Source organism: Xyrauchen texanus, chromosome 5 (genome assembly GCF_025860055.1).
Source record: "Xyrauchen texanus isolate HMW12.3.18 chromosome 5, RBS_HiC_50CHRs, whole genome shotgun sequence".
Lineage (NCBI taxonomy): Eukaryota > Metazoa > Chordata > Actinopteri > Cypriniformes > Catostomidae > Xyrauchen > Xyrauchen texanus.
The window spans coordinates 37136037-37154230 of NC_068280.1; the positions used below are offsets into that span (position 1 = coordinate 37136037).

At 38.3% G+C, this 18194-nt stretch overlaps 1 protein-coding gene across 1 annotated transcript in view; it reads left to right on the forward strand.

The window, feature by feature from the left end:
- Positions 1–14348, forward strand: part of si:ch211-197n1.2 (EF-hand calcium-binding domain-containing protein 6) — a 47421-nt gene extending 33073 nt beyond the window's left edge. Inside the window, exons 13-18 of the mRNA XM_052126338.1 lie at positions 2925–3027; positions 4083–4207; positions 12310–12553; positions 12676–12848; positions 13853–14000; positions 14085–14348. Of these exons, the coding sequence (XP_051982298.1) occupies positions 2925–3027; positions 4083–4207; positions 12310–12553; positions 12676–12848; positions 13853–14000; positions 14085–14348 (1057 nt within the window). The remainder of the gene's footprint in view (positions 1–2924; positions 3028–4082; positions 4208–12309; positions 12554–12675; positions 12849–13852; positions 14001–14084) is intronic.
- The last annotated feature ends 3846 nt before the right edge of the window (positions 14349–18194 follow it).

Consider the following 18194-nt stretch of genomic DNA (forward strand, 5'->3'; position numbering starts at 1 on the left):
GCCCTCATTTCCTGTTTAATTAATCAATCGCACAATCATGCAAAAAAAATGTAAATCCATAAGGATCTCTTTCACAATGGCAATAACAGCAATGATGACAGCCGACTCGTCAGCATGATCTCGCACTCTTCGCTTTCAAATTACGTACATCACTTAAAACGTGATTGCGTCACTTAAGGCCAGCTAGAAGGCCTGGACTGGGACATATCCTAAAGACCACACCCACCAAGAACAAATAAATCAATCTGATCGGCTGATGAATCTGACAATCTGATTTTAGATGCATATCTACTGCAGTGTTGAGAGATTCTGTGGAAATTCTGAAGGCCTAACGGGTTGGAGCTCAGACTCACGGGCTGCTAAGGAGCGTGCGATTTTGTGAAACAGTTGTCACACTTTGCTTGTGAGCATCGAGGAATAAATTCTGATTGGATAAACATTTTGTGTTATGCTATTCATTTGTAGATGAATTAGGAGTGGAAAACGATTTAAAATACATTGGCAAAAAGGTCAATAAGAATTAAAGGATGAACAAATATTTATTTATTAGGCATGTTAAGCCAGCAGAGAAGGCTTTTCTGGCCCTGAGAAATCACCATAGCAATTAACAAGTTTTTATCCATTTATATGCGCACGAATCGCACTCACAAGCTGATGAATGCAGCAACACAAGTGAAGGTGAGAGTGAGAGAGGGCAACACGATTGAGGGAATTCCCAGCATTTTGAAAGTGAAGCATGTGGGAATAATTAAAATTGTGCTTAATCCCAGCTATCCCGCGCTATTGAGCTAATATTCGTTATTGAGATTTTAATCAGGCTATTTCTCTTTAACTTGCCCGTTCAAAATTTCCACTTGTGGACAAGCGTTAATGTCGAGCCATGTATTAAAACACCTATTAGTCTTGAGTAACATGTAATCTTCTCCTGTTGTTGTCCGCTCTGTGTGTGTGGAGGAGCTGCCTGAGCCCCACCTCCGACAAAAAAAGAGCAGACGAGAGGACAGAAGCAGCCCGACTGGCTAAAATGCTGGTGACATTCATTGTTATGTAAAAAAAACTTGCATGTAAACACAGTGGGCAATTTCGAGGTCAGCAAAAATTATCGAGGCCATGTACATACAGTATATCAGATGATAAGTCGATAATGTAATTATTGTGACCTAAGATGCCACAGATGTTCCAGGAAAATCCCTGAATGTTTTTATAACCTTGTACGTTTTCATGTGTACAGTAAAATAAATTCCTTTAGAACCACTTTTCTGCGAGCTGTGCATCAAAAAGTGTATCCATTAATGTTCATTCACTCCTGATCTTTTCTTATGGGGAAAGGTATATAAGAAAATCTTATTATTTAAACTCTGAGCATTTATATTGTGTATTAAAATTATAATGTGCATTTTGCGCAAAGAAAAAATACTATTTTTTTTTTATCTCATACATTGTTATTTAAGGGTTGTTAGTGAAGTGAGATTATATCGAATGTTGAACCTGATAGCATTTATCAAACCAAATCGCAAGATGACTATATCATCCCATTCCTAGTTTGTGTATAATATGAATAGATTGTATAAAATTGTGCTTGACGAATGGCTAAGTAATCTTTACTTATTATAGATCATATTTATTTATTGATTGATTGATTAATTCTCACAAAAACAGCATCTAAAAATTCAGTGGTTGGAAAGAAGTTGGGATTCACTGTCAAAATACTATAAAAGAGGAATGGACTGGCTTTCCTGTCATCAATGACTGCAGCAGTGCACATGTTAAACCTTACCTGTGCTGTACTTTTGTTTGTACAGTAAATCTAACATCTTGGAATGTCTGGCATTTTCACTTTGAGGTCATGCATTGTTGTTGATGAATACAATTTATGAATGTTCTGTAGGCAGGTTTCTAAAATAGGAATAACAGCTGTGGATTTGTAAGTTGATTGTCTATAGTGGTGGAATAAAACAGTGGGTACATCTGAAAAGTTTTCAATCCAACTCATTTTATGCTCAGGCAAACATTTTATGTTTTGTATTCTTAAACAATATTGAAAGATTTAAAAATCTCTTTCCAATGTAACTTTTAAATATATTTTAAAGTGTATCCCGTGTATAAAGATGCATACATAGATGTCTCTGGGCTAAGTCCCAGATGTCCACTGACCCATTTTTGCAGGAGTAGGACACCTTATAAAATCTGCCAGTATGCAGGGATAGCTGCAGGCACTGTGACGTCATTTTCGCATAATTGCCCATTACGGATTCGAGCAAATGTTGATGTGCATTACGATTTCTGGTACAAACTTAACCAGGTATTGGCCAGAGCACTTATGGACATATTAGTACAAGTTTATTAGTTTTTATAACTTTTTAAAAAAAAATATCATTTTGTTTTGGTGTATCTTATTAATTTAATCGTGTTGTGGCTTAATTTTGTTGTGTTGTTTATTATATCCATTGTGCTGTGGCTTTTCCGTTGTGTTGTAGCTTAATTTTGTTGTGTTTTTGTTTTTACATTGTGTTATGGCTTGTTTTCAGCTTTTATTTGCTTTTATCAGTCCCCACTACTGCTGGCAAGTTTCCGAATTGTGGGATGGCAGGGGAAGAGTAATTTATATTTGTCAGCAAAAGCCTTACCTGTTTGGTCAGAGAAACTATAACCCAACCAGTAAACCTAACCGTAACAAAATCAGTTGGGCTTTCCCTTATTAATAAGTCTTCATTTGCCATCCTACGTTTTGGAAATTCGTCACCGATATATTTACTACAGACACGTTTTGTAAATCAAGTGGAAAGCGAATAGTCGACTTCAGGCTGACAGTGTCGACTTCATTAGTAACAGTCGACTAGCCTATGCTACCACTAGTATGAAGTAATCACAAATGATCTTGAAACCAAAGACATTTTTCCTTTCTCTTCTTATTGCTCCCTTAGGAAAGGAGTTCCCAGTCTCTTCGAGGTAGCTGCCCAGCCTGCCTTGAATACTGATTCAAGCCAGGAGAAGGGCTCATTGGAACCGAATCGAAGTGGCCATGAGGTATGATGTCAGTCATGATATCAGGTTTGAGCTCAGTATCATTTCAGTCAACATATTCGCCATGAGAGACGTGGAAGTAACTCAGTTATGAATTCATTTGCCTGGTACAACTTTGTTATACATTTTAGCTGTCATTATGCAAAGATATTTGACTGCAGATTTCAGTGACTGACCAGTCGTAATAAAGTATTCCAGAGAACTGTGTGAGGAGTTATTCCGGCTGTATACATTTGTAGCAGCAAAGTTGCTGATATACACACAACTGTGACCTCACATTCATAGAATTCTTTTACATTGTTACCTTGTTTTCTGGCAAATATGGCTTATAGTTAGGCTAATGAACTACATTCCTTGGTGGAAGAATTTATTATTTTTTTCTCTCCAATTTTGAATGCCCAATTCCCAATGCATTTTAAGTCCTCATGGTGGCCTAGTGACTTGCCTCAATCTGGGGGGAGGAGGACGAACCTCTGTCTGAGACTGTCAGTCCGCACATCACGTGGCTTGTTGAGTGTGTTACCGTGGAGACGAAGCGCGTGTGGAGGCCCACGCCATTCTCAGCGGCATCCACGCACAACTCACCACGTGCCACACCGAGAGCAAACCACATTATAGTGACCACAAGGAGGTTAACCCATTTGACTCTACCCTCCCTAGCAACTGGGCCAATTTGGTTGCTTAGGAGACCTGGCTGGAGTAACTCAGTACGCCCTGGATTCGAACTAGCGACTCCAGGTGTGGTAGTCAGCGTCTTTGCTCGCTGAGCTACTCACCCTTGTTGGAAGAATTTTAAAGTTTTGTGATTATTATTATTCATTTTTAATTATATATTTTTTGCATTGTTTATCTGTATTTTTTTGTAAATTGCTATTGCAACCATTTTATAAAAACAATAGACCACTCAAGGCCATATGTTACAGTGACTCTACCGCACAGCTTCTACTAACCGCTTTAGTTCTGCTAAGCTAAATTGGAGTTCTATAGAATAACAACCATCCCAAATCAGCATTTAATAAAAGTTATCATATATTTAGTGAAAATATATTGTTTTTCAGCTGTTTAGGCTGGTGAAGAGTGTGGTGGCCAATCGTTACAGAGATGTACTGAGTCAGTTTGAAGAGCTGGATGAGAAAAACACCAGACGTCTCACTCAAGAGAACATGTACCAGTTACTTAAAAGGTGGTGGACCACACACAAAATAAAATGTTTCCTTCACATTTGTGTTTCTCCATATTCCAAAGATTCTATTGTTTTCAATTTGATCACTGAAATAATGCCAATCTCAATATATCATTAGAACAATAGTTTAACAATGATCCATTTAGGATCCAAAGAATGCATGCATTTAAAATGAATCATTTATTTATTTTGAGGCATTATGTCTTTATTAGTTCTAACAGCTTCTCAGTTTGTAGTCAGTACATCAGGAGATTATCTGAAGGGCATTATATGGTTGTCTCCAAAACACACACACACACACACACACACACACACACACACACACACACACACACACACACAATTGAAGTTTACGCTGGAATGTGCAGTGCATTCCTCCTCATTGTCTTCACCACCATGCCAAATCAGTTAAATCTCTCTGCGGTGTTCGGCCCTGGATGTCTCCCAGAGTCAGCGGTCGTGACACAAGTATCCCTTGTGTGTCTCACAAGACCTGCAAGGTCCACCCGAGTCTCTTCCAGCAATGGCTCTTACAGTTCTTTTACACTCTTTTGTCCTCTAAGACAATGCAATCGGAAAGCAGGCCTTTTCTCTGGCAAATGATGCCTTAATTGTGCAAGTTAACAAGCCTGCTTTTTTTCCCATGAATAACAATGTGTTCCTTGTGAGGATCCTGAGAGATTTGTTGGCACAGTGAGATCTGAGTCTGTGGGTTTTTCTATGGCCTACTGCACGCTTGTTTAGATGTTCCCATGCCTGGATGATTACTCTCAATCTCAGCTCCCTTAGTATCCCTGTGTATCTATGTGTTTCTTATGTAGCTCTGTTGCTCCTCTAATTAGTGATGCTTGCCTTGCAATTGCTTTTATTTAGGGTTAGGGGTGTTCATTTTCAGCACATAACACGTCCTGCACTGTTTATACTATGAACATGAATAATATGATTTTTACTTGGTCGACAATAAAACAGCCAGAAAAAATTTAAATCCCATAGAATTACATTGAAGGAGGGGCCCTAAATATATATAGTGACCAGAATATAGTACAGACTTGCAATGCCATAGCAACCACCTAGAACATTGTAGCAATTGCATTGTAATGCCCAGACAACCACCCAAGCATTGTGACATTTTGTAATTGGCACATTATTGCAATTAACAAAATAAATTTGCAAAAAAGATATTTTCTTGGATGTCACAGAAGTCCTCCAAATGATAAATATGTTCCTGCGGACATTCTTGGTAACTAAGCTTTGCAACTTTCTCAGTTCATCTAGCCTTTACCTTTTTTCAGCAGGATCACATAGGAACTTGCCATGTTGCTACCGAATGTTCTGATCCCCTTATATCGACCCCTATTCTGCCCCCATTCAGAGTTACTGACAAGCGCCATCTACCATCAGACATCTTTGCATCAATTCAGGCATGTTTAACTTTTCCAATGGCGCTACTAATAATGCACTGCATGAGTATGGAAATCAGGAAGTTTGCATTTTCCCTCCAAGATTAAATTTGTACTCCGCTGACGGTAAAGTTTAGGGATGGGGTTTGGGTTGTGGCGTAGGGTTAATATTATACATGCATTTCTGTTGACTGTATTACATCATTTATAACTAAAAGCAGCATGCTGTACAACTCGCTTTTGGAACCACTCTGTAGATATTTGGCTTGAAAACTGGAGCTCACACGTGCCCATACGTTCAACAACACATCCATCTTCAGCTACTGGGAGCAGTGGTTAGAATTTCGGTTAGCACAGACTATTTTCAGCTAGAGAATTTTCAACTTACTGTTGCCAAATTCATAGCGAGATAATGTTGGTTTAAGGTTGCCTATTTTTAAACACACGAATATGGGACACTTGGACATTTTGTGTGCTTAATCTAAATGTGGGACGACGACATTCGAACTTGGAGGTGGAGGGCTGCCACCCTGAGATATGATGCCTTAAATACAGGATGTTTTGAGCAATTTGAGCACTTAATTTTCATATTCTGCACAAAATGTATCCTGTTGTTTGCACTGTGAACATGAATAATACAATTTCCATGATGATCCTGATTGCTGCTAGAATGTTTTCAGGTTCCGGTCTCCATAAAAAGCAATGTGAAAACTTCAAAAACGAGCAATCCAGACTGAGATAAACTATTTTAAGTGTTAGTTGGAGTAAAAATGTATTCAGGCTCAACTTGTGCAGTTGCTGGCTGTCATAACAACTCAGATTAGTAAATTATATCAATGTAAATACCCACTGCTTACACTTTGATGGGTGAGGTTCTGTCAAAAGACATCGGTATTATGGAGCCACATGTTTTACTAATTTAATTAGATAAACATAACTTTATCCAATAAAATCATATGCAAATGCTAGTGAAAAAAACACACAAGACTGAAAAACACTGTTGTGATTTGTGGAACACTTCAGCGTTCAGGAAAATGTTGGATACAACTAGAAAAACAATCCTATAGATTTACTTTGAAGGAGAGACCTAAGCCATATCAAGGGACTAGAACATTAGCAACCACCCAGAACACCCAAGAAACTGCATAGAAACACCCTAGCAACCACCCAGAGCATCATAACATTGTGGCAGTAAGTTTGTTGTTTTTTGTAGTTAACACAGCATTGCATTGCTCATTTTTAAGGAAAGAAAATAAAGTAGATAAGTAACAAAGTTATTTTCTTTATGCTATAGTTCTTCCCTCACCGTGAAAAGTCATTTCATATATCAGAATAGCAAAAAAAAGATATTGCTGACAATTGTTGAGCAAATAATTTTGACAATTTTGTTTGCCAAAGCAGTTTGCTGCAGTGAAAAAAAAGTGAATGTAAGGTGGATGTAAGTTTGTGATTAAGCATTTAATTGTTAAATTACTTGTATATATTGTAATTTATTTTAAATAATTATGCAAATTCTGCTGGCCCTTTTGAAATTTACTGAGGCCCTCTTGTGGTTGAGGACCACTTTTTTACCACTTTTCCTATTCCACTCTATCAGTCATTTTCTGTTCATATTTTTTGCATCTAAATTGATCTCTCTCTCTCTCTCTCTCTCTCTCTCTCTCTCTCTCTCTCTCTCTCTCTCTCTGCGATCTGGTCTTCCGTGGTCTGTCACTGTCTCTGTCTTGTACGTGTCTATATTTTCCTATACCAACCCTATCTACACTATTGCCCTCACTACATATTTGTCATCTCTTTAAATGCTTGTCTTATCCCTTCTTAAGCCTCTGCCTCATCTTTCAATCGCTTTGTTTCTGCATGTGAATTACAGATGTTGAGGTGAACTGAACTCTTCTCAACTGTTCATCCAATGTGAGAACCTCCTCTTTTTCTTTGAATTATTTATCTGTTTATTTACTCTCCTCCTCCCCTCCCTGTGATGTTTCTCCAGCTCTTCTTTTCACCCCTTTGTGATTTATCTCCCACCATTTTCTCATTCTTTTTTCTACATCACCCTCTTTTATCTCTCTATTCATTTTTTCTTTTTTTGGCTGGAATATGGCGGCAGGCCTAAAGGGAGTCTTGGTCTGAATGGGGGGCATCGCTAGTGGATTTGCATAATCTGTGGCGTGGCACTGGTGCACAGAGACAGAGAGAGTGAGACACAGTGCCAACCAGTCCAAGGTGAACTGAACTCTCCTCGCCAGCTCAGAGATTAGTGACACTAACAGGCTTTACAGCAGCCGAGTTCACAGAGGGTTTGGCTGACATATCAGTGCCAACTTTTTTGTCTCCCACAGTGAAGACTGTGTATGTGTCTGGTGAGAAACTGTTGCTTCTGTGATTGATTTCTACGCTACAGAGAGACTCTCACAAGTATGCATGCAAGAACATATATGCACACATACCCATCAGAACAAGGTGTTTAGCTCAGTGGTTTAGATATCAAAGTTTTAGGACTGTATATTTTTGGAGTGTGTACTCAACATGGTGAATTTAACAAACTCAGGCTAAGACATCAGGCTGTTTGGGTGCATGAGTACCTTCAAGCAAAACTGCCGGCGATATAGAGCTTACCACGCATGAACTAGACTTTTGCGAATGTAATGTCCAATGTGAAATGGCCTTAAATAATGACAGCAGTTGGCTTTTCCTGTGGATTGTATTTATTGATTTGTCCACTTAAAATTAACATATTTTTGGACATGCTAGGATGCAAGGTCACTGAGAAAATCTGTATAACACTGTGTACCCACTGCATAAGAAAAATGGAAGAAAATGCTCTGTCATAAATCTTAGATAAGCAAGCAAGACAAATAAATAAAAAAATTAATTGGTAGACAGATATATATTACAGACAGATGGACGGATGGATGGATGATGGATGTGAAAAAGTATTTACCCTGATTTCTTCTATTTTTTGTATTTTTCATACTAAATTGTTGTAGATCTTTAGACGAGATATAACATAAAAGGCAAAGACAACCTGAGTAAACACAAAATACAGTTTTCAAATATATATATTTTTTATTGAATAAAAAAGTTATCCAACACCTATATCACCCATGTGAAAAAATAACTGGTTGTGCCACCTTTAGCAGCAATAACTACAACCAAACGCTTCCGATAACTGGAGATCAGTCTTTCACAACGCTGTGGTGGATTTTTGGCCCACTCTTTTTTGCAGAACTGCTTTAGTTTAGCCATATTGGAGGGTTTTTGAGCATGAACTACCCATTTAAGGTCCTGCCACAGCATCTTAATCGGGTTCAAGCCAGAATTTTGATGAGGCCGCTCCAAAATTAAAATTTTGCTTCTTTTGAGCTATACAAAGGTCACTTACTCCTATGCTTTGGATCATTGTCTTGCTGCATAATTCAGTTGTGCTTAAGCCTCAACTCACAAACTGATGAAGTTCTCCTTTAGGATTTTCTGGTAGAGAGCAGAATTAATGTTTCCATCAATTATTGCAAGTCGCCCTGGCCCTGAAGCACTAAAGCATCCCCACACCATCACACTACCACCACCATGCTTGATCGTATATGATGTTCTTTTTGTGGAATTCTGTGTTTGCTTTACACCAGATGTAACGGGACCCCTGTCTTCCAAACAGTTCCACTTTCGACTCATCAGTCCAAAGAACATTCTCCTGAAAGGTTTGAGGATCATCAAGCTGTGTTTTGGCAAAATTCAGATGAGCCTTAATGTTCTTCTGGGTTAGCAGTGGTTTTCTCCTTGCCACTCTACCATGGATGGCATTTTTGGACAGTGTCTTTCTGATAGTGGAGTCATGAACAATGACCTTTATTGATGCAAGAGAGGGCTGCAGTTCCACGAATGTTGTCCTTGTTTTTGTGACTTCTTGGATGAGTTGCCGCTGTGCTCTTGGAGGAAATTTGGAAGGTCGGCCACTTCTGGGAAGGTTCATCGCTGTTTAAAATTATCTCCATTTGGAGTTATTGGCTCTCACTGTGGTTCTTTGGAGTCCCAGAGCCTTGGAAATAGCTTTTATTCCTTCCCAGACTGATGTATTTCAGTAACTTTTTGTTCTCATCATTTTATTTATTTATTTATTTTGTTTTTTTGTCCTTGGTATTGTGTGCTACGGGTTGAGACCTTTTAGCCAGCTTTATGCTGCTGAAAAGGTTATATTTAGCTGATGATTTGATAGAACAGAGCTGCAGCAATCAGGTCTGGGTGTGTCTAGTCCAGTTGAACCCCATTATGAGTGCATTTTCATAGATTTGGGGATTTAGGAACTAATACTTTTTCACACAGGCCCAGTTGGTATTGGACAACTTTTTTGCTTCAATAAATAACATTACCACTTAAAAGCTGTGTTTTGTGTTTACTCAGACTGCCTTTGTTTTATGTTAGATTTTGTTTGAAATTTTGAAACAATTTAGTATGAGATATGCACAAAAACATTAGATAGATAGATAGATAGATAGACAGACAGACAGATAGATAGATAGATAGATAGATAGATAGATAGATAGATAGATAGATAGATAGATAGATCGAACGAACGAACAGTACCAGGTATAAATAAGGCGCTTCTTGTCTTTGCACACTTATTGTAGAAAATAGGAACAATGTATGCAGGTTTTTGACATTTATTTTGTTGGTAAACATAAAGGCATCTCATGTGAAAAATGTGTCATGCGTTTTGGTCAGTTTTTGTGCAGTATATCGAAAAGTGTTACAACTGGACTTGCAATTTTCACTTTCTTTAGTCTATGTTTGAGTGGTGAGGAAAAAGCAACAAATTATAGAAAACTCAACAGAAATTTTATTGAGTGTTATCTTGATACATTTATAACATATGCTTTTGTTCTGAAACCACTTTAATGTTTGTTCAGCAGGACTAATTGATATGAAATGCAACAGAGGTATGTTTTTTGTTACATTTATATTGACACATTATATTTATTAGTTGTGAAGTTTAAAATAAGCTTGAAATGTTAATGTAATGGCTCAGTGTTAAGTTTATAGTTACATTTTTAATTCAGATTCATGAATAGATTCCCCCAGACTCAACTCGGATTCGGCCTGTTATAAGCTGGGTTTCCATCCAATTATTTTTATGCACATTTTGAAATTGTACATAGGATATCCTGAATGGAAATGCTTGATTTGTGGAAATACTCTCAGAAATTAGCTTAAAATTGAATGTGCTTGGAGGAGGTGGATTTTCTAAAGTTTCACATTTAAAATGCATATTAAGGTGATAGAAACTGTTTATTCGCAAAACTAAGATGTTTTGACATGTTGTGCATTTGCTATGAGTGTGCGATTGCTTAGTATGACAGGCCCAATGAAAGCTCCGACCTTGGCAAACATTTCTTCGAGCAAAGCCCTTGACATTGACATGTGTTTAACCCACAGCTGGTCTTTAAAGTGGGTCCTTATAATTTGCCAGAACAGTTTTGAGCATGTGCTGGCAGTGTGTGGGCACTGCATACATTTCAGCCCTCGTTATATCAGATATTACGCTTATTCTGTGGCATCTCCTTGCAGCATTTAATAAAATGAGGTGCCAATCCTGCAAATAATACTCAACCTAAAGCAAGGAGGTCATTCAGCAGCTCCATCATGACGAGGCGGCTCCCTCAAGATAATGCTCATGACGTAGTGGATGGAAACATGCATCGATTCGTATTTTCTTTAGTCTAATTTTTAGAAATGTGTTTAAAAATATGAAACATTTTGATGGATAACCCAGTTTGGGTTCGGACTTGAGTCTGACTCAGCCCCCTTTGGACTCAGACTTGACTCGGACTCGATTGGATAAAGTCTCGGATTTCACTCTGATTCAACTAAGGTGGACTCGAACCCAAACCTAATATGAATGTCAACAGGGCTGGACTGGGAAAAGAAATCGGCCCTGGTTTTTACATGGCAACTGGCAGAGGGCGGGGGGTGTTATGCTGTCCTTTTCTGCATATCACGGTGCCTTTTGTGGTCCCTTCTGCATAACGTGGCGGCTTATCGTGGCCCATTCTGCATGTTTCGTGGCAGACCCACCGGCCTGCTCGGTTCCCACGCTGACCAGTCCGCCCCTGATCGGCCCCAAAGTGCATTGGCCCACCGGGATAATGCCAGATTGCCTGTCCAGCCCTGAATGTAAACTTAGGTTTCAGAATCTCCACCAAATAAGAAGTTCTACAATCTCAAATCAGACTTCTAAATTCAAATATCTTTTTAGCCTGTATATGTTGAGTCTGAAAGGTGGATAAAGATTGCATGATACAGACGTGTTTGTTTGCTGTCAGATCAACTCACAGTGTGTCTTCTCACAGTGCTGTCCTTTCTTTAGGCGTGACAGTATGCTTGTGTATCTGTGTGAGATAAACTGTTGCTTCTGTGCTATTGGCTGCCAAGGGGGTGGAGAATGTGAATGTGGGTCTGTGTGTGTTTGTGTGTGTGTGTGTGTGTGTGTGTGTGTGTGTGTGTGTGTGTGTGTGTGTGTGTGTGTGTGTGTGTGTGTGTGTGTGTGTGTGTGTTGGGGGGTGGTACAGTGTCTGTATTCTTCTAAGAAATTGAGGTGTATATCTACACTGTCACACACTTTCACATTCAGAACATTTATAAATCCCACTTACATCATATTTTTGCCTTTTCCTCTGTTCTTCTACTCATTCTCTATCTCTCCCTGCCCAGGTTAGAGCTCCATCCTGAGGTAACTCGTGGAGAAGTTCGGAGGTTGTGGTCTTCTTTGTTCACCCAGCAGGATGGAACTGTGGACTTTCAACAGTTTATACGTCATTTTGGCCCGTCGCCCAAATCCTGCTGTTACCCTAATGCCAAGCACAATCCCCCCAAACGTGGAGATAATGACCTCATGCGCCTATCCAAAAGATTCAACTGTGTGTCAGATATTCTAGTGGATTCTCTACGAGCCAAGGTGGGGTTTTGAGTATCTACAGTAGTGTATTGTGCTGCATCAAAATTATTACTCGGATAATTTTTTAATCTATGTTTGTGTGTACTCAGCTGACTGATATCAGTTTTTCTTTCTTTCTGCAGGTGGAGTTGTCTGTTTCTGATCTCTGGACTGAGTTCTCTGAAATAGATTTTTCTGGAATTGGCTTTGTTAGCAGTGATGAATTTAAAGATATTCTAATGAGTCTCTGTGTTAATCTCAGTCAGTATGAGTGTGATCTACTGGCTAGGAAATTTGACATCAACCAAGATGGCAGGTAGATGCACTTACACACAAGGTACCACTAAAGTTTAGCAGATCAGTTAGAAGTCATTATGGTGCTCCAATGGCTATGGAAAAATTATATAAAAAGGGAATTTTGTTAACTTGTTAATATTGCATTTCTCGTACTTTCATTGGTTATATTGTTGAGCACTTTATTAGGAACACTATGGTCTTCTCCTGTTGTAGCCCATCCCCTTCAAGTTTTGACGTGTTGTGCATTATGAGATGCTCTTCTGCTCACTACAATTGTACAGAGAGGTTATCTGAGTTACTGTAGCCTTTCTGTCAGCTCAAACCAATCTGGCCATTCTCCTTTAATCTTTCTTATCAACAAGGCATTTCCATCTGCAAAAATGCCACCCACTGGATGTTTTTGGTTTTTGGCACCATTCTGAGTAAACTCTAGAGACTGTTGTGTGTGAAAATCCAAGGAGATCAGCAGTTACAGAAATACTCAAACCAGACTGTCTGGCACAGAAAATCATGCCACGTTTGAAATCGCTGAGATCACTTACCCATTCTGATGGTTAATGTGAACATTAACTGGAGCATCTGACCCATATCTGCATGATTTTATGCATTGCACTGCTGCCACATGAATGACTGGTTAGATAATCACATATGAATAAGTAGGTGTACAGGTGTACCTATATAAGTGCTCATTGAGTGTATGTGGCTTCAGTCAGTGGAAAGTAAGTATCAAGTTTGCATTTAGAGCTTTAGTTGCTGATAACTTTATCTGAATTTGGATCAAGCTTAAACATTTAGAATGATGAAGAGTCACTTATATGTATGAATAGGTATCTTACAGAGAATTCTAGCATTAGTTCAATTAGATTTAAAGGAATAGTTCACCCAAAAATGAAAATTCTGTCACTTATTCACCCTCTTCTTTTCCCCAAATCCATACAGTATGTCTTTCTTATTATGAACACAAAAGGAGATGTCCTCCTCATGGAATCTAACAGTCATAAATTTGTTGTCTTACCCAATCAGAGTATCCTACAAAGAATTCCTCAGGCCTTTCCTATCCCAGAGTGAATCATGGAAGCATGGATCCAATATGGCAGCTGCACTTCAGTCACCTAGAGAAATGAAAGAAATAGCCACCCCTGACACATTAAGTCGCAGGATCAGGAAGAGGGTGATGCATTGTTGTTGAATGATAATATTTGTGTCTATGTGTGAATATGTGTGCGTTTTCTCATTTTATGTGTTTGTGTTGTAGCTCCAGCATAAGGTCAGGGCTCTGCGCAAGGCCTGTGCCCGACTTGACGACTCCAACACTGGGATTCTGCCTGCAGCCGAGCTGGGTGCTGTGCTACAGCTGTGTGGAGTGTGTGAGAGCCAGGAAGAACTGAGGAGTGTGTTCTCTATCCTTCAAACACACCCCTCTGGACACTTGGACTACCGCCCACTCCTAATGGACAAACACAGGACATCCAGTCACAAGCAGCAAACCAAACACCAGCTCAGCCAGAGGAGTCAATAGGTCAGAGTTTGAAGACAGATGATGGCTACATCGGCATACAACACGTTCTCACTCCCAAAGCGTCAAAGACTGGCGCTTGTGCAAGAGCCCGGCATGACAATCTACAGACACAAAAAGTGCCCTCTGGCGTCAGTTTTACGAAGCATCCGGCAAGTGCGTTCTTTTCAACGATCAACCTTTGTCATCAACTCACTGACGTGATGGGCATTCTAATTTTAGCATCGTTTAATTATATGTTGGGTACAATTTTGTCATTGTGACATATGTTGGGGGTATGATTTTCATTTAATATGAAATCAAAAACATTTATTAGCGGTGGTTAATATTTAATCTGTTGTTTATCTGTCTTTTTGATCTGTTTGTATGGTACACATCCTGCAGTGCTGAAGTGACCTGTTTCATTCTGGGTGTATTCTGAGTCTTACAATCATTTTATGTGAAGAACAAAACTAAATGTACGTTTTTTGTCATCGATCACGGTCATCTGACATCCACTGTAGCACATCCTGCTCAGGAATCTTTATAACACATTCAAAATTTGCCGCCTCGAGTGTAATGACATGGGTTTGATGTCAGAGACTCAGCGATTATACCATTGACTCTCGCATGTCTTGTGACTAGGGCTGGGATAAACGATTATTTTTTCGATGCATCGATTAATCTAACGATTCGTTTGTCCAGTCCGATTCGATTTCGATTCGATTAATCGACTTGTGACAACACTGGTAATACCGGTTTCATCGGGGGTGGGGGTGTATAAAATGTTTAAAAAAAAACATTTGCCGGGAGTTTGATTGACTGGCGAGCTGATCAATCAATCATAATGCTCCATTTTTGTCCGATAAAGTAGTCAGGAGAGAGAAGATTAACGTCGGTGGATTTGAATTTGAATAATGGATTGTAGGCTACTGTACTGACGTCACAACGGTCCTTCTGATGTAGCCTACATTCATGTTTAGCCTATTTGATGCTATAAATTAACCAAGGAAAAGATGATCGGTTCACGAGCAGCTTTAACTGAGGCAATCTGTCACGACACATTAAAGAGCCACAAAATAGTAGGCCTATTTATGGTTTAATTTTCTTTGAATGACCAAATTTGAAAGTTGAGACTTTATTAAATGTTACCTGCTTGGTCCTGTCTGTCAGCGCGTTGTCAGTGTCCTCTATGTATTTTTCACGACATTCATAGCTATAAGCGCATTATTAATAGCTATAAGCGAAAACTTTAGGTGTCGACAACGTATTATAGCCTACTCCAACATCGAGTGCAAAGTGGGGAGTTGAAAAAAACTTACGGTGCTCTGTCATCTGCAGCTGCAACCGGGTGGCGCCTCTTAAGGTGCTGGTGCATTGCCGTGGTGCTAGAATGGAAGGCCATCTCCATTTTGCAAAGACGACATATCACGGAATTGTTTTTTTTTTAATTAAAGAATTCCCATACTTTAGAGGAACGAGTGCATGCTGCCTTGCACTTCTGATAGTCTGAGGAGCCACTCGTGTTGCTACTACTCGCCGGCGCCGCCATCTTTGTTTTGGGTCCGACGAATCGACGCGCATATTTTGCGTCGACGTATTTTTTGCGTCGACGTCATCTACTTGTGACCCATTGTGACGAGCTCAGGTTTTTACCATTAGCTCTCGCGTGTCTTCTAACCGTTTGTGACGACCTCAAGTTTGGTTGTATTCGTTTTTTGAACGAGACGTGCCGGTAGAATCAGGATAACAGTTCCCTCAAAGAGAGGGAATATTTTTTATCAATTTATTAATTTTTATCAGTTTCACTCTGCTACTCACACAATGCCCTCATGTGGTTTGGAATTTTATTATAGTGCATTTTTAGAATTAAATGATCGTGACTGTACTTTATCTGCTTGTTACGTCTTTTCTATTGTTGAGAACTGGTTAGGTTTAGACATAAATGTGCGATTGGGTGCTTAAAAATATCTATAAATAGTGTAATGCAATATAAATACCATTGTATATCAAATTATGTATGTCAAAGTGTCTCTCTCATGTTCTATATTGCTGGTTATCGGTTAGTTTAGAAATGTTAGGGGATCTAAAATGTTATATATGATTTTATATTGTAAGTATTATAAAACATTGAGGTTAAGCGCACAAAATAATATTCAAAGATTGAAAACTGACAACAAAGTTTTCTCATTGAAAACAATGAGAGGACGCCAGGGGGCACCTTTGGCGTCATCATGCAGACGTGGGCGGCTTCTGCACAAGCATCAAAATTGAATGCTTAGGGAATGAGAATGTGTTGTGGTATAGTATGTTTATAAAATGTGGCTGTCACTACCTTTCCTTAGATATAAAGATTCAAAAGCTCGAATAAGCTTATTTAAGTTTGTAAATGTAAATAATTTCATTATTTACTCACCGTCATACCATCCCAGATGTGGATGACTTTCTTTCTTCTGCTGAACACAAAGATTTTTTGAAGAATATTTCAGCTCTGTAGGTCCTTACAATGCAAGTGAATGGTGATCAGATCTTTTGTAGCTTCAAAAATCACATAAAGGAAACTTAAAAGTAATCCATATGACTCCTGTTATTAAATCCATATCTTCAGAAGCGATATGATAGATGTGGCTGAGAAACATATAAAAATGTCCTTTTTTACTGTAAATCTTCACTTTCACTTTTCATCTGAAAGCCACATGTGGTGCTGGTTTATTTTCACTTTCATATCTGAAAAAATCGGTCTCTTTATTTGAACTACATAGTAATTACATTGTAATAACCCTAAAGTGGGTTTGTGTTCAGTCACTTTATAGTGGAGACTGACATAAACTAAAAAACAACATGGAAGCATCCCATGTATTGCAAATTGATACATATTTATATATTTTTTATGTTTGTGGGAGTAGTTTGTGATCATTAATATGTGAGGAATCGATTAGTTGCTCAAATAGACACCACATTTCCATAATTTACACAATATGGCTACAGAAAAGTTATCTCAGTATTTTTCAGCCTAGTTATAATATTTGAAATACAGTATCTTGATAATTATGTAATAGCTCTGAAATTTCTCAAAAGTGATTTTTTTTTTTTTTTATTAGAGTAACCATCATTTATCCAAACAGCTACTGTAGCCAAGTAGATTCAATATTTTAAAGGCATTGAATACAATTAATAAAGGCATTTACCCAGTATTTTACTAAATGAACACAAGGGAGAATGAGACTTTCATTTATATGCACTTTTAAATATATATTTTATATAAAATGATAATTTTTACTAAAACAACATAGTGAATGAACTATTCAAAAACTACTTCACTTATTTTTTTAGTATCCAGTTAAATATTACATAATACAAAATTATTACTGTGGGACCCTATCACGTTTCTTATTATAAAATAATACTGAATTATAATTTTTTTGAGGATTAAAATTGTTTTATACAAAAGTAAATATTAAAAGTAATATATTTGTTATATTTGTTATAAAAGTAAAATATTTGTGTTCTATTCACCTTACTTCACCTGGAGATTTCATTTGGACACTGAAAGTGTTTTACAGTTTACTATGTTCCAGCCTTTGTAGATTTGTCCTGCCTTTGTAGATTTGTATTGTAACTTGTAGTAGTTACTGTTTGGAATTGTACAAATGCTTAAAATGCAGTACTTTTCTTTAACAAAGCATGTGAACTGCTTTAAAAGCAGGGTTTTTAGTTTTTAGAGGGGGTTACCTCTGTGTCACAGGCGATTCCCTATGCACAGTTGGTGACGCTAAAGGCCCCGATATACAGTGCATTACTTCCGGAGAACAACTTCTTCATTCTTCATTCGGGATTTTAAACAAATTAGTTTTAAAAATAAGTTTTAAA